At 50.4% G+C, this 16,968-nt stretch overlaps 1 protein-coding gene across 2 annotated transcripts in view; it reads right to left on the minus strand.

The window, feature by feature from the left end:
• Positions 1-2,252: 2,252 nt before the first annotated feature.
• The window catches only part of ERN1 (endoplasmic reticulum to nucleus signaling 1), an 83,150-nt gene continuing 68,434 nt past the window's right edge, over positions 2,253-16,968 (minus strand). The window contains exons 16-22 of one of the 2 annotated variants that reach the window (XM_049637645.1): positions 16,859-16,958; positions 16,368-16,567; positions 15,753-15,900; positions 13,820-13,947; positions 11,591-11,714; positions 11,071-11,138; positions 2,253-2,719 (exon numbers count right to left, since the gene is read on the minus strand). In XM_049637645.1, coding sequence (XP_049493602.1) covers positions 2,717-2,719; positions 11,071-11,138; positions 11,591-11,714; positions 13,820-13,947; positions 15,753-15,900; positions 16,368-16,567; positions 16,859-16,958 — 771 coding nt within the window. In that variant the 3' untranslated portion in view covers positions 2,253-2,716. Of the gene's footprint in view, positions 2,720-6,065; positions 10,530-11,070; positions 11,139-11,590; positions 11,715-13,819; positions 13,948-15,752; positions 15,901-16,367; positions 16,568-16,858; positions 16,959-16,968 lie in introns of those variants that run through there. The other variant, XM_049637644.1, reaches the window with a different exon arrangement.

Consider the following 16,968-nt stretch of genomic DNA (forward strand, 5'->3'; position numbering starts at 1 on the left):
GCCCTTTGGCATCTAAGATTTCCCCATATAATAACCTAAAAACAAGGCGTACCAGCTGAAAACTCTACTCACCAACACAGGGCCTCAATCAGCTTTTTATTTGCCTCATTTTTTAGTATGTATAAGCCATGAAGCATCAGTAACACTTAGGAAAATCTGCAACTTGGAAAAGAGAGATCAAGATAAACAAAAATTACTCAAAATGATATACAGATGATACAGGGAACTGAAGAACTACCCCCCCCCCATGTCCAATTAGTATCCTGAAATACTAATTTCCCCTTAAGAAAGGGTCAAGGATCCAGAGCCCTTGGAATTTAAAAATTATTGCTGAGGGGCAGGCACATGGGTGGCTCAGTTGGGTGGTTCAGTTGGTTGAGCAGCCGACTTCAGCTCAGGTCACGATCTCATGGTTCGTGAGTTCAAGCCCCACCTCAGGATCTGGGCTGACAGCTTGGAGCCTGGAGCCTGCTTCGGATTCTGTGTCTCCCACTCTCTCTGCCCCTTTCCCACTTGCTTGTGTGCGCGCTCTCTCTCTCTCTCAAAAATAAATAAATTTTTATTAAATTAAAAAATTTAAAAAATAAATAAAAACTATTGCTGAAACTAAGAAAAGTGTTCCAGAAGGAATAAAATCAACAAATGTCATATAAGAAATAAACCATAATCGACACCAAGGATCAAACCCAGAGTTCTAACATTCTACTGTTGAAACTCCCAGAAAATAAAAACAGAGAAAATGGAGGGGAGCCAATTATTTAAAAATTAGACAAGTCAACCTTTCTTGAGGTTGAAAGAACTCGCCAGTGTCCAGCACAATGGAAGAAGTCCCACATGCAGACACGCCTTTAGGGACAAGCAATAACGAGATCCTTCCCAAAGTTTCCATGGAACACACTCTACGGGGGGCCAGTGGTGGGTGTAGGGGGTCTCTGACTGCAGGCTTGGCCACGTTTCTTCAGGGAGCTGGTAGCTTAAGGAAACCAGGTGATGAACCCTTGCTCACTCTGCTGTAGTAAGAGAATCCACCGGAAATCTGATGACCACAGCTATTTCTCAGCCCCAGGGACTGGCTTGTGGAAAGTAGGATTTTTAAAAAGTATACATGATGTCATTCAAGTTTGGATTTAAAAACTGATACACATTTATTTTTAATAGGTGAGAGATATGCCAAAGCATTGACAGTATGTCTTGGGAGCTTCCTTTTTGCAATAAGCACTATGGCCTAGATCAATGGTGCTCAAACTCTGGGGTATGCCAGAATCACCTGGAAATCAAAGAATGCAGAGCTACGGGCTTGTTGAAGCAGGATAGGACCGGGCCTGTGTAAATTTCCTGTTTCCCACACTATGACTCTGATATGATCAAGGTTCAAAAAACACTGACCTAGCTAAATATCCTAAGACCTACAGACAACAGCAGTGTGTTGAGTTATCCTGGTTATAGCAAATCCTACCTGAGAGGGCTTCCTTTCCAACCAACGTGTTCTCCACTCTGTCTGCCCTCCCACTCCCTGTGACGGCCACCTGACCACTTAGAGTGACAAAACATGGCACACATGTTGGAAGGGGAGAAAGCAGTATTTGCTAAGCAATAGCTGTTGTGGTGTTATTTTTTTTTTTAATTTTTAAAAAATGTTTATTTATTTTTGAGAGAGTGTGAGTGAGGGAGGGGCAGAGAGAGGGAGACACAGAACCCAAAGCAGGCTCCAGGCTCCGAGCTGTTGGCACAGAGCCATATGTGGGGCTTGAACCCACGAACCGTGAGATCAGGACCTGAAGCCAGACGCTCAACTGACTGAGCCACCCAGGCACCCGAGTTTTCTCTTCATTATTGTCTGTGTTTATCCCTCAGTTTCCTCCCTTTGCAGCATAAGAGCAAGAAGGTGGGCTTCTGAGCCTTCCGGAATGGAGGTCAGACCCTCAGCTTCATGCTGCCTGGGGCCTAACATAAATGGTCCACCTTCTGCCCCTCAGTCCCCGCCTCCCTCCCCCTAAAATTGTTCTGGGGAGGTGGGTGCTAATGAGAGCTCCTTCCCAGCTTCACCCTCCTCTAGTTCCGCCAACCCAGACCTCCCAAGCCCTGGGAGAGATCACTATGGAGCCAGCAGGCCCTGTGGGGCCAAGGGAAGAGTGTGTGTGTGTGTGTGTGTGTGTGTGTGTGTGTGTGTTGGGGGTGGGGGGTGCTATGGCCCTGCCCCTCCCACCTTCCCTTGCTGAGTTCAGCCACTTCTCAACAGGGGTCACCTTGAGCACAGCTAACCGCCAAGCCATCGTGTTACCGGGGGTAACCATAGAAACCGAACAGGGTATTCAGGATGGGGGTAGGGGAGGTGGATGAAAAAGCAGCAGGAGGAGGATCCTTCTTCTCTGACCCCTCAGATTGTCAACAGTACGACTTCCTTAGCTGGCTAAAAGCACAAATGGCTTGGCATTGACCTTTAACTTTCAGGTGAAGTGTAGCAGCCTTTCTCCTGGATACTTTCTACCTAAAGTTTTAGTCAAGATGGGCTCAGCTGGGCTGTGGTAACTAACCCAGCCCGTCTGGGCGGCTTAACACAAGGGTTTGTTGTTTGTTTGTTTATTTATTTTACTGATAAGAAGTTTATTCCAAGTCAGGAGACTTTTCAGGACAGCTGCGTTCTGTGTGGTGACTGCATGATTCAGGTTGCTTCCATTTTGTGTCCTTTCAATATGTAGACCCCACGATTGGCCCGTCACTGTGTCAAAGGAAGACAGAGCTGGAGGGTTGTGCCCCAGCTCTTAAATGCTTTGAGACTCAAAAATGCCACATTTTACTTCCACTCCGCCCTCCCTGCCCACCCAACCCCCGCCCCCCATTGGCCAGAGTTAGTCACACACCCCAACCTAACTTCAGAGGAGGCTGGGAATGTTGTCTTCCTAGGAATCCAGAAAGAGGAAAATAAAATAAGATTTGTTAAAAACATTATTATCTCAGGGGTGCCTGGGTGGCTCAGTCGGTTAAGCGGCCGACTTCAGCTCAGGTCATGATCTCCCGGTCCGTGAGTTCAAGCCCCGCGTCGGGCTCTGAGCTGCCAGCTCAGAGCCTGGAGCCTGTTTCAGATTCTGTGTCTCCCTCTCTCTGACCCTCCCCTGTTCATGCTCTGTCTCTCCCTGTCTCAAAAATAAATTAAAAAAATGTTAAAAAAAAAACCAAAACCATTATTATCTCTGCCACTCCAAACATGCTTTAAAAAAAAAAAAATTGAAGGCAGTAATTCGAGATATATATATGTACCTTCTCAGAGAATATCCTGTTAGTACATGGTGTTGTTTTTTTTTTTTTTTAAGTAGGCTCCACACCCAATGTGGGGCTTGAACTCACAACCCTAAGATCAAAAGTCATACGCTCCACTGACTTAGCCAGCCAAGGCGCCCCTCTGTTAGTATATGAAAAGCCTCTGAATAGTACTGCAGTAAATATGAAACCCGTCTTCAATCCATCATTTCCCAAGTTTATTTGGTCATAGAACCTTTTCTCCCTGAGTGTAATATTCCTTAGAACTGGTATTCTGAGGTGCAAACTTGTCCTAAATGAGTCAACTGTGGCCCTTGGTTTTTCTACCTTGTATAACCACTCTCAGGGCACCCATGTCTGGAATACCACATAGCCCTGGCAGAATCCTGGAGAACACCACCCCACCCCCCTCCAATTGTCAACAGTTCTCCTGCAGGCCTCCACTCCCTGCTTCCTGTGATTCATACCCGGTCAGGCAGTGTTTTCCAGAAGCTCATCACTGCAAGAGGTGGGTCTTAGTCATAGATGCTTATTTGGAAGGGACCAGAGTCCAGCCCGTGACCCAAGGAAGAATTTCTTCCTAATCTGTTCAGGATGAGGCCTTTCCCTTCTGCTGGATCCCTCCAGAGACCCAGCGCTCACTCACTTGCCAAGCCTCCTTTGGCACCGTTGGGCAGCTCAACATCCCGTCCGGACCATGCTCCCCACTGGGCTAGCTTAAACCCTCCGGGACAAGACTGCAAAGCCAGTTTCTCATCACGTGACAGATGTCTGAGGCCACGACAGCTCTTGTTTCAAGTGTCTGTGACAGTTTCCAAGCTCCTCAGGGCTCTGCTCTCCTCCCCCAACCCCGTTGTAATGTCAAGGCAGGGCTTCCCATCATCCTTGGGGTTTGGGCTTGGCATTCCAGTTTCTCGAGATCTTCTGGAATCTTGACTGGGCCCTGAATTGCGTTGGGTGATTCGTCGCTCTTTCCAGGTTTGTGTTGCCAGCAGGCAAACCCAATGAGCACACTGCAGTGGCTTCACCCAAAACACTGAGCAGGCCTGGGACGGAGAAGGTGAATTTGGAGAGGCATAGGCTGGGGAGGGCGGGAAAGAACACCTCCTGGATTCACCTGCCAACCCTCTCAGAGGCCAAGTTCACTCAGGTCTGTCCTTCCGGCCCAGCCCCTCCTGTTTCTGGAAACTGCTCCCTCTGCTGCCTGATATCTTTGAATATGGTTTCCCAGAGGCTGCCAGGTTCTTACCAGCCCTACTATCTCTGCCCACAGCTAACTGGTCCAGATACAAGCTCATCACCGGACCTTTGGCCTTGGCAAAGGGTCTGGTCAGTCTCTCACTAAAGTCAAAGATGTATGTTTTTGATCTTAAAGGAAATGTTGGTCTGCAGGGGGAGAGAAGAAGGCCAACGTGTGATCAGGGCACAGGATGCCCCAGCAGTGCCTGGCCCAGTGGGAAGGGCAGGCAGGTGGGGCTGTTACTTGGCTCTTCATGAGCTCTCCTAGCTATGGCATGCATCCAGCATAAATGATGAAGGGGACAAATAATGGAGTACAAGCGGGTGCCTTTGCTGATGAAATACCGTTGTGTGTATATACACATTTACCTCATGAAATGTATCAAACGCTCAGAAAAAAGTACCCTTTTTCACAGCCCAACATTGACTCAGCATGCAAAACAGCAAGCCCTGCCTCGGTGGCCCAGAACCATGGCCCTGGCCATGCCAGTGTCCCAACTACCTGCTGGCCTTCCTCCTGAGGACCCGCACCTCTCGCACTGCTCTCAGAGCCAGCTAAGGCTGCAGCCAGTTGTCTGCCTCCCTGGCCTGGGCCAATTCAACATGTGGCCCCTGCCCTGGCTTAGCAGCTCCGTGGGGAACCCAAGAGCGGTCTGTGCTGTTGCATCAGATGGTAGGAGGCAGCGGGCAGGCGTCCACGGCATCCCGCAGCCCCCTCACACTTCCTGGGATTTGTCCACATCCAAGACCCAGAGCTTCGGAGGGAGGGCGTGTCCACGGTTCTCGGGGACGGTCCTGGGGTCCCACTGAGGCCGGGGGATGGGACGGTGGCAGGCAGAGCAGAAGAAGCCAGTCCCAGTGCATTGTGAGCGGTCCCTTTCCATGATGCAAGAGAAAGAGGAGCCTCCTCCGCTTTCACCAGACGGGATGGGGGGAGGAAAGCAGGAAGCACGCTGGCAGGATCCAAAATTCCAACCAGACTGGCCACTGGGCTCGTTCCCTGGCGTGTGGGTGGACGGATTACGTGCGTCTGACACGCTCAGATCATGGCTTTCCCAGCACTGTGCTGGCCGTGACTGCAGTGGCTTTAATCCCTTCACGGGCTTTTCGGTCCAGTACCCCATTCACTGTACACACACCCCAAACTTGCCATGGGGCAGTTTGGTCCCAGCCTGGCCAGCTTCCTGGAATTCAGCCCAAACCAATACTTTTGGGGACTCCCTGCAGGGTTTCAAAGAACGTTTTCCCACAGCCTCCAAGGAGGACGTTCCAGCCCCCCGGACCCTGCCGTGGATGCCGGCGGGCAACCGCGTCCCCCTACCCGCTGAGTCAGCCGCTCGCCTTCACCACCCAGACATCACACCCAGGAAGAGAGCTGGGAGTGACCCCTCGCCTGAAGGTGAGGGTCAAGGTCAAGTCTTTAAGAAGATGAAATCAACTTCCGGATCTAAAACTACCTTTATTTGTCATTGGCGCAACATGAGACGCCATCATGAATCAGCAGAATTATAAAACTGTACAGGAGGTACAAAAATAGGCTGTTTAACTTAGATAATTACCCTCACATCAAGCTTTAAAAATACACATAAAAATTGTACAATCTGGCAGTTTATAAAATATAAAGCTAAAAAGAGGATTGTAGGTTCACAAAGAGGATTCTATCACACAATTAACACATACCCATTAAACAACCGTCCACAGAGAAGACACAATGGCACAGAATTTTCTTTAAAAAAAATCACTTAAAAATGAAAATTTTTATCCTGACCAAATCATTCACCCTTTAATGACAAAACCACTGTGAGGCATCCATTCCGTGGAAGGATGCAGTAGAACTTTTCCAGTTTTAAAATGGTCAGGGGTGTGTTGTCCAAAACAAATCTGATGTGCTTTCAAAGCAAGTGCAATTGTAACCGGGTATACGTCAGAGTAAAAATTAAATAAATATAAATAGGTTAAATAAATAGGTCATTGCAAAAGGAACACTACGTAAGGTCTGCATCTGAGAATGCCGCATGTTTGACTGGTAATGCTTTCTAGGTAAGTGGGGACTCCCCCGTCACAGCTTTTGGGATACTGAAAAGAAATACTGTACCCGCCGAACACACAGAGAGCACAGGGTGAAGCGAGCGGGGTGCGGGCTTTGGCCAGAAGCGTTAAGGCTGCTCCAGTGGTAGGCTCGTCGCAGATGCTTTCTTTGTGGTTGTCCAATGAAAACAGAAAGGGTTTACGCGCGGATACAAGAAACGGGAACCTGGGTTACTCACGGGAAATCACTGTTTCATAAAAGAAACAAAGTATGGGAAGAAGGGACACTTTGATTTAAAAGGGAATGGTCCAGCCTTGGAAGGCGGAATTTGGGCCCATCCGTATGGGACACCTGGTGACTCTCTCCTAGGAAAGACCAATGCCAGGCCAAACTCAACTGAAAGGACTGCTCCGGGATGGTGAAGGCATCAGCAAGGAAAAGACACTGACACGTACAAAGAAAAGGGATTTCAGGAACTAAACGAGCAGAGAGAAAGCTAAAGAGAACTTAGAGACTCTTTACAGGTGTGCTGCGTGCTTCCTCATCCAGCTCTTGGGGGGCAAAGAACCAGTCTACCCTCTGTGAGGACTTCAAGGCCAAGGATGCAATGAACAGGGCTGGAGAATGAAAGCAGTCTCGGGACATCCAGGCCTGGCCAGAGCGCGGCTTCTGAAGAGACAGCAGCTGAGAGGAGAAAGGCCTACAGGCCAGAGGCCCCCCACAAGTGCGAGGGGGGCAGCCGGTTCATCTTTCACGGCAGTGAGAGAAACTGCAACGGGAAACAAGTCACATTCGCACAAAACCTCACCAAAGTTGACTCTGAGATAAACACCTTTCCTCTAGAGTTGGCAGAAAGAAAATACTTCGCTGGACCCGCTAACCTGTGGATCCTCTGATATGTGCCAGAGTGAGGTCTCACCGGAAAGAACCGAGGAGGACTATGGCATGGAGAGGGAGGGGGAGGGGGAGGGAGAGCCTGCCGCGCCCCGGGTTTTATGTCGGCCACTAGATGATTCGGTGACTTACCAAGGACACCAGTGATTCCCCAAAAGTGCAAGTGCTCTGATACCTAGTGACATGTGAGCTCTTTATATGCTGAAGTCAAAAAGACTCAAGAAGCAACAGGAGAAATTCTGGCAGGCGCACCGAAGACCGATTCAACGCGAGGTTCAAGACAAGATTTAATGAGAGTGTCCCTGGGGTTCCTAACAGATGCGACTAAATTCTGTCGGAAAAAATGAAAGTAGCGTACTTCTAAAAAGTTAAACAGCCTTCTAGAAATCACACTAAAGATCAAATAGCTCAGCTGCTACGCGACGCACACGGCTGAAAAACCCTGTTCTAGCAAAAGACACCTTCCCGCTACGCTGAGCACAACAGGAAACCAGAATTCTACAGATTAGAACAAGATATAGCAGATGATGCCCAAGGTGTTTCCACGACAAGTGCCCACACGAGAGACCTCTTCAAACCACCCGAGGGACTGATGAGTGACCAGATTCTGAAAAGCGACGGACAGAAGGCCAACGGAGCAGACTTGACCAGATCAGACGGGTTCTGGGTCACAGGCAGCTTTAAGAAAGAAGAAGTGTGAACAGCAAATGAATGCCCTTGCCCACCCTCTGGCTTTTCCGGGAGTACTGGTGCTTACTTTCTGCTTACTTTCTTACTTTCTCTCTCACTCCACGCTCTTTAAAAAGCAGAGGTTTTGCCTATCTTGTTTACCTCTGCATCCCCAGCACCCAGGATCCTGCCTGCTCACACAGTGACTACTCAAAATAAAATACATCGAATACAGGAGTTTGAGAAAGGTGGGTGGTTAGAAATGAAGGGGATAAAGAGAAAAGGCATTTAAAAAACAGCCATCCTGGAGACAAGGTGGGCCCAGATAGGGAGAGGACACAAACCCTGGGCAGCCAGAAGTGACCTGACTACTCCCCCCAGGACACTGTTCAGCCATGAGACCAAAGCAGGCCAGGTGCCGGCAGCACAGAGGGCCGACGGCCCTGTTCGTCCCCTGTGGCACCTTCTCCGCCTGACTGCCTGGCAGGCCATCACCACTCAGGCCCGGCTGTGAAGTGACCAACCACAGAGCCATACAGACAATGGTGCGGGTGCATCAGAGCAGGGAGAGGAGAGGCGTCTGGCTGTGTTCCTGAAAAACGGGAAGTATGGCAGAAGATCCCACGATGTCAGCCAAAAACGCCAGGGTTCCAAGGTATCAATGAGGTAACTGATGAGGTTTAAAGACGCAGGATAATGCTAATTTAAGAAAAAAAGTGACTTCAGGCATTATGAAAGGGAACTGAATTCTACGAAGGCAGAAGGCCCTCGTACAAATCCATCAGCAAGCACGTCACAGAAGAAACAGTGAGTTCTCGGTCCGTCAGTACACCCTCGCTCCTGAGTGGAGTCTCGGAGGTCGGTCGCCAGCACTGAAGGCAGCGTGATGATGTGCTCACCCGGCTGGACAAAGGACACGGGAGACATCTCCTTACTTCGTACCCTGATCTCACTTAACTGCTAAGGCTCTCGGTAGAGAAAAGACAGAGGAATTTTTGACTGAAACTAAAGTTAAAAATTAAACTAGTTTTAGCAAAAAAGATGGTACTGACGTAATGTAGAGAATATCACTTCGAAGCTGTTTCATGGATGTATATAGCCTTGCTCTAATGTTTTACTCCTCAGCAGTAGAGCACGTTCTGAACACGAACGCTCTTTCTGCAGGGGGTGGAGACTTTTGGTGCCACACAAAAGAGAAAGTGTACTATAGATCTTGCATTTAGCTTCTTCACAAGTAAACTTCAAGTTCAGCTTACCTATGCTAACGCAGCATTCTACAGTATGTTCAAAAGAGAAAGTTATTAAAATCTGCCAGGAGAAACATAAAAACCTGCCCACGAAGCAAGTGGTGACCCTGGCCTTGGCTCCGCCCCCCTGGCCCGTCCTGCCGGGTCCAGGGATGGGGGAACCTCATTGCCCACCTGCTGGCCCAGGGCTCTCCCAGGGTGGCTGAGAGGGTCCTATTTGGCCTGCTCTCGCCTGGGTGCTGCTCTTCGTGATGGGGAACTTACCACCCCTCGCCCCCAAATGCTCCTAAGCACCCCCTTAAATCCACCGAAGGCCACCGGGGCATGTGGTGCTGATCTGTCCCAATGCCACGCCCCACACTCCAGACTCTTCGCTGCCCCCAGGGAACACTGGTTATAGTGACCTGGGAGGCTTTGGGCACGTTCATGATGAGTGAGGCATCTGTGATCCCCGGGGAACGACACCCTCTGAACGTCTTCCTCCTCCTTAGCGCCGCTCACCTCTGGAGCCCCACTCCGAGCAGAGGCTGCACTGAGTGCGTCTCAGCCTAGCTGGTCGAGGAGAGAGATGCTCCTGGTCCTGCCTGTAGGCAAAACGTAGCACTCCCTCCTCTCTCTTCCTCATAGGCCGACATCAAGCAGGAAGTTTACAAACAAGTGTAAGTCTGAAGCACGTGTGTCCACGAGGAGGTGGAGGATGCCTCCTTCGCTGCCTCTGCGACGGGCCCTCCTCAGCAGAGGACCCCCGAACGTAAAGCTCTCATGGCCAACAGCTTCCCAGCATCCTACAGGCCGAGGCGGGGGGGTCGTGTTCCCCACTTCCTGGGGTGAGCATCATCTTCTGCTGGCTGTAGAGCGGGCTCAAGGCACTTGGTTTGGGGGCCTGGTCTCCCTGCTAAGCCGGGAGGCATCAGGCTCGGGCTGGTAGAGACCAGGCCCTCAGTCACAGCTGGGGCCACCAGAACGGCGGCCACCCCGGCTCAAAGGGCGTCTGGAGTCACGGGGGGCCGGAGCTCTGGGGGCTCGTGGCAGTAGTAAGGCTGGAAGAGCCTCTCGTGGCTGCAGGGCTCCATGGCCCGGTAGGTGTGGGGGAGGAGGTGGGGGAAGCGGGACGTGAAGTAGCGCACAAAGTCGTCGGGGAGAGAGCCCAGCGTCTCCCGCACCTCCGCGGGGAGCTCCCGGTAGTGGTGCTTCTGCAAACAGGGCGGACACACAGACACGGCGGTTAGCAGCTGGGAAGCTGGGAAACACCGCTAAAAGACCCTCTTACTATCCAAGGAAGACAGGATGTTAGCTGGTTTTCTGAAAGGAGAAAAGGCTTAGGGACCCACAGTCCATCTGTTTATCTTACTTGCTTCCCCTCCCTCAGGAGGGGGCCTCAGAGCTGGGCCTGGCCCAGTGCTGTGAAGGCGGGAGGGAGCTTCCCTGCCAGAGTGGCCCGCGGGCCAGGCCTGCGTGGGAAGGTCTCCATTAAGGGAGTTTATACGGCGGCGCTGTATCAGGCAGACACAGGGCATACAAAAGTCACCACAGACAACAGCAGCATCAGAGAGCCTGCTTCCCAGAGCGGAACTCCTCACAACGTCCCTGAAGAGAAAACCCGTCCAAGGCAACACGGAAGAGCCTCCGCGAGGTCAGGATTCTAGTATGAATGGAAGGCCCCAGAGGACAGAAAGGAGGAGGAGGGTGGTTGTACCCCGGCTGCTGGTCTCATCTGGGGTTCACCCCCCTTACCTTGTTTCTCATGGCTCGGAGAAGGTCGCGGACAGAGCCACCTTTATAGGTTCTGAATTTACGCAGATCTAGGGAAAAAAACAAGGACTACGATGTAACAAACACATTTCCAAAGAAAAGGACTGCTGGGGTTCCCCGGGATTAAGCGATCAGACTGAGACACGACATAACTCTGCCATACTTGTGGCTGACAGGAGTGTGCCCCCCAGAGTGAACCCGAGGGCAGTGGCAGTCTGAATTCTGCCTCCTGGTTGCACCCACAACCAGGAATAACCAGTGAGGGCAGGGCAGCCATCACTCACCTGTCACCCTAAGGGACGCACATGAAACCCACGTCAGTGTAAAGGTCTGATTTGTGCCCAAACCCCAGAGGACACGCCCACAAAAGCCTCAACCCTGCGAGGGGGATTTGGAGCCCAAACAGCCTGGAGTTGCCAATTCCACGTTCCCTTCCTAGAAACGGCCGCTGCTCTTGGAACGCGTCTGCCAACATCTGCTGTCAGGGCCTCGGCACGGTCACCTGTCTGCAGGGGGACGGTGATGTTCTCTCTCCAGTCCGTCTTTACCACGGCTCTCCCGCCTCGCTCCAGCTGCTTCACTATCGGGCCGTCCAGGGATTCCTTTTCTATTCGGTCACTCACGTCCTATGAGGGTGACAAGGGCAGCAGGTGACGGTCAGTGTGCAGAGAAGCAGAAGCTGGAGGAGTGAAACACCAGGTCACGGAACGGTCACTGCCCCGCAAGCCGCAGGCCCAGACTGAAGTCTGCCTCAGAACCGGCAGCGAGCGTCCTGTCTCTGTCCCCTCACGATCCATTCACTTCTCCCCCGTGAGCAGCCGTGTCTGGGGTTCACAGGGGAGGGGCCCACACGGACATCTCCGTGACAGAGACGTGCCACACCTCTCCACAAACCCTAACGCCTCACCCACGTGTCACCCATGTGCACACGTACGACGTGCCACACGGAGCCCCTGTGTGCAACCCGTGTTCATCAACGGACAACAAGCACCACCACCACCACCAGAGCTCAATTCTGATTTGCATCTTGCGCTTTTCCACCACCCAGGGCAACGGGACAAGCGCAAATCTAGGACTGGCCATCAGTCCTCATGCAAACAATTAGAGAAGACAGATGAAGCCCTCTTGTAGAGGGAGAGAGCTGCTGACAAGAGTGTGGGCTGCAGAGGGCCTGGACCGTGTTTGAGGGACACAGCCTGGGCACGAGCTCCAACAGCCGAGGAAACGGAGCGGCGAGCCCCACACACGTTAACGCCGCACAGCCTCACTGGCCACGGTCTCTTCCTTCTCTGATGAAGATGGAGCCTGGCTGGCCGACTCTCGGACTTGTACCTGCCATGGGCAAGCCTTGGAGGGACAACTTCTGCAAAGCGGGTATAGCTGGTCAATACAACGGAAGCCTGGTGTGTTCACAAGACATGGGACTTGGCAAAACTTAAGAGTTTTAATCCTAACCCACAGAGGGGTGGAGGTCCCTTTCTGTGAGCTCTATTCCTGCCCTACATCTGATCATCATCAAAGGAACCTGGCTAGTTTTCAGAAGTCCCTGCAGGACAAGTGACCTCAGAACTCGAAGGTTATGACCTGTGCAACACAGAGAACGAGCCTGATGTTATCCACACTCACTGCTGCCATGGAGAAGGGCACGAAACCCTCCCCTTCCCAATCCATCCAAACAGTGACTAAGCATCTGCCATGTGCCAGGCTATGTCCTGGGCAGTGGGGACACAGCAACAAATCCAGAAACCAACCACTCCTGCCCTCAAGGCGCTTACATGTTGGGAGTTACACCAGAACCAAAGCTCTAGTCAGACTCCAGGACACTCTGATGATCACTCCTAAACCCAAGCTCCCCTCCGATCCAAGCCCAGGAGGAAAAGCACTGCCCGCATGTGCCTGCTTCTCAGAGCTGGTGTGCTGGGTAGGATGTGTCTGGATTGAGCCATGCTGATCTGACCCCAGAAGGCTCGACTACAAAGCTTTCACACAGCCAAACCACTGAAGGAGCTCACAGCTACTGATCCTACAATTTAACATCTCAGAATCCACCTCAAGCAAAGAGAGATCTGGGCAAAGACTGAGTTAAAAAGGATAGAAAGAGCCCAATGTAAGTAAACGTTTAGATTTATGAGACTTGAATGAAATACGATGCCTATGATTTGCTTCGAAGTAATCGGGTGGAGAGTGGTGGAGAGAGAGCAGAGGTTCAGGTAGTAATTGCTGGAGCTGGCTGATGGGTAAACGGGAGTTCATTACAGTATTCCCTCCACTTTTGTGTGTATTTGAAAGTTCCCAGAATATAGCATATGACAGAGCACTAGTCATTAAAGTTTTAGAACTTTAACATGGAGAAAGATTATGTTAAAATTCTACATTAAAGACCATATTAATACAGTACTATTAATACTGTAATAAAATACTATATTAAAATATTATGTACTGTAAAAAAAAAAAAAGAAGGATACAAGATTGTATATACGGTTTGATCCTAATCACATTTTTATCTATATGAAAAAGGTATGTTAAAATGTCGACCATGGTTATCTCTTGGTTATGGGATTAGGAGCCATTTGTTTTTTGATATTTTATTTTTTTATTTTATTTTATTTTATTTTATTTTATTTTATTTATTTTATTTTATTTTATTTTTGCTTTTTGCTGTACTTTCAAAATCTGGAAGAAGTTAAATGAAGACTTTTGATAACAAACAAACCACAAACAAGAGATGTACCTGGAAGAACTGGAGCTGCTTTTCCAGGCTCCAGAAGAACGGGTGCTTCAGCACATGCTTCGCAGAGGGGCGTTTCTGAGGATCCATTGCGATCATCTTCTCTATTAATTCCCGGGCAATGACGTCTTCTACAGAGGAGGAAAATAAACAAGTAACTGATTATCACCGGCCCACAGCCGCCATGAAATACTCAAACCTTAACGGTGCATGTGCCTTTTGATTCAAGATTCTACTGACACAACCTCACTCCAATAGCGTAATTAAGAACTTGCACAAGCTTCTGCTGATAAGGGGAGTCCTCACCACACAGTCTGTGAAAAGAAGTAACTGGAAATACCCACTGTCGGAGGCTTTGGTAACACTGCCTCCACGTACTAGGCTGTGCTATTAGAACGATGCCCTGGTAAGGGGTATCTGGGTGGCTCAGTCGGTTGAGGGTCTGACTTCGGCTCAGGTCACGATCTCATGGTTCATGAGTTTGAGCCCCGTGTCAGGCTCTGTGCTGACAGCTCAGAGCCTGAAGCCTGCTTCGGATTCTCGGTCTCTCGCTCTCTCTCAAAAATAAATAAACAATAAAAAAAAAAAAAAAAATGTTAAAAAAAAACGATGCCCTGGTGGAATACCTATCAACTTGGAGAGATATTCAAGATGATGTTAAAAAACAAGCATGCCAACTATCAACAATAGCCAAAGTATGGAAAGAGCCCAAATGTCCATCGATGGGTGGATGGATAAAGAAGATGTGGTATATATATACACAATAGAGTTATTACTCGGCAATCAAAAAGCATCAAAGCTTTCCATTTGCAACCACGTGGATGGAACTAGAAGGTATCATGCTAAGCGAAATAGAGAAAAACAAATATCATATAACTTCACTTATACAAGGACTTTAAGACACAGAACAGATGAACACAAGGGAGGGGAAGCAAAAATAATACAAAAACAGGGAGGGGGACAAAACATAAGAGACTCTTAAATATGGAGAACAAACAGAGGGTTACTGGAGGGGTTGTGGGAGGGGGGATGGGCTGAATGAGTAAGGGGCATTAAGGAATCTACCCCTGAAGTCATTGTTGCACCATATGCTAACTTGGATGTAAACTAAAAATAAATCAATAAATTAAAAAAAAAACAATTACCCATAAAAAAGAATAAAATAAAAATAAAGGCATGTAAGAAAAAAAAGCATGCCAAAAAAGAGTATGTACTACTTATTTATTTTACAAAAGTACGCATATCTAACTAAATACATGATTGGAATAAGATATACAAAAGTATTAATAGCAGGAATTCATCACTGTGTAATGGGATTATGGATCTTTTATGCTAATCTTTTTCTACAAGGAATAATAAAAATTAATCCAAAACAGTGAGTTAGTTTCACATTTTTTAAAAAGGTGGCACTGGGTGTCATGGGCCAATTTTAACACAGGAAACGCTGAAGTCAGGAAAAAAGACCTGTTGCCCCTGCACCCAGAGAGCAAGACCCAGGTGTCTGCCCCCCCCCCCCCCCCCCCCCCCCCCCCCCCCCCCCCCCCCCCCCCCGCCCAGCCACACCCCCTGATCACTGGCCTGCACACGAGTTTATGGAGCACGGACGACTGTCCTGAATGTCAGCGCAGGAAGGGACTATTAAATGCTCACAAGCCACAAGCTGGAAAATAGAGGTCCTTGCCCGGGTCACACAGGTAACTGGGGGACCTGAAGGAACCTCAGAGCTGTGTGCCTTCAGGAGGAGATGCTCCAAAGACAACCCAACCTTCTACCAGCTTTGGAGTGAGTCAGCGATGCACTGAGGCCCACAGGGCCAGCGGTTGGAAAGAAGGGCCTCTGGAAGCACAGGGCTGGCGCCCTCCCAGGGTTCAGGGGCCACGTGGTCAGCCGGAGCGGCTCCCGACCGTCCCCCGACCGTCCCCTGCCGCCCCCTCACCGTGCTTCTCCGGGTGTAAGCAGTCGAGGCTGTAGGCGCCCAGGAGGATGTTGGCCTGCCGCTGCAGGGACTTGCCAAAAGGGTGGCTGCCCTCAGATATCACATAGTAAAAGACACAGCCCGCAGAGAAGATGTCCACTGTGTAGGTCTGAAAAGAGAGATGCAGGGTGTGAGAGGCTTCCGGAAAATTCTCATCCTCACTGAGAAGCAGCAAGGACAGGAGTGCTGCTGTTGCTTCTACCACCTTGAAGGGTCCCGGGAGACTGGACTAGCACGCCAGAAGTGCCCAGAGCAGCGCTGGCACCCGCAGGGGCTGCATGAGGGTCGGTGTTCGCAGTGGAACGTGGGCTCTAGAGCCGACTGGCTGGGGTTGGAAGTCACTGAAAAGTAGGGGGGAGACACGGACAACTGCCCACGCTTGCCCCTTTCACTTGTCTGAACACGAGACCACATGGAAAACGCCAGCAGCATGCTATTCACACAGAAGCTCTTTGATAAAGAACTGTCACGTTCCAGCTACGTGCGCCGCAGCCCCCAAGTCTTGAATGCGGAGGCTCTCGTCCCCGAAGATGCGAGAGGCTGGCAGTTTTCCCCAGAGCTGCTCCCACTACTCACGGGATTGTCCTTACAGTCCTCGCTCAGCATCTCCGGAGCGATCCAGCCTTCTGTGCCAGGCACTCCTGAGCGGCGGCTGAAACTGTGCCTGCCCACAGCCAGCTTCTTGCAGAGGCCGAAGTCAGAGATCATGGCCTTGATCCTGCCATGGGCGTTGGGCATGGACAGGAGAATGTTGTGGGGCTTCAGGTCTCTGTGAACTAATAGAACACTCCAGATCAGTCTGGTATTTACCAGTGGCGTCGGGCCTCCTCCTGCGGCGGGGAGTGCACTCTTCACGGACTCCCAGCGGGCCCGCCAGACCTCTAAGGGTTTTCTGGTTTGCAGCTGTGAAAGATTCCTCCTCAAATTCTTATTCTCAAAAGGCCACCTAAAAACCCCACAGGCACACCAGCGAGGACGCGGAGATTCTCAGCAGAGGCAAGGACCCCTCCCCAGCAAGGGAGCTCCCCACCGGGCCGCGGCTGGTAAATGCAGGGGAAGCTTCTCACCAATGCTGAGGGAGTGCAAATGGGCCAGGCCCGAGGTGGTCTGCTGCAGCAAGGTGATGGGCTCCAGGCCGAGGTGGGCGAAGTCCTTCTGCTCCACGTACTGCAAGAGA

This window comes from Panthera uncia, chromosome E1 (genome assembly GCF_023721935.1).
Source record: "Panthera uncia isolate 11264 chromosome E1, Puncia_PCG_1.0, whole genome shotgun sequence".
Lineage (NCBI taxonomy): Eukaryota > Metazoa > Chordata > Mammalia > Carnivora > Felidae > Panthera > Panthera uncia.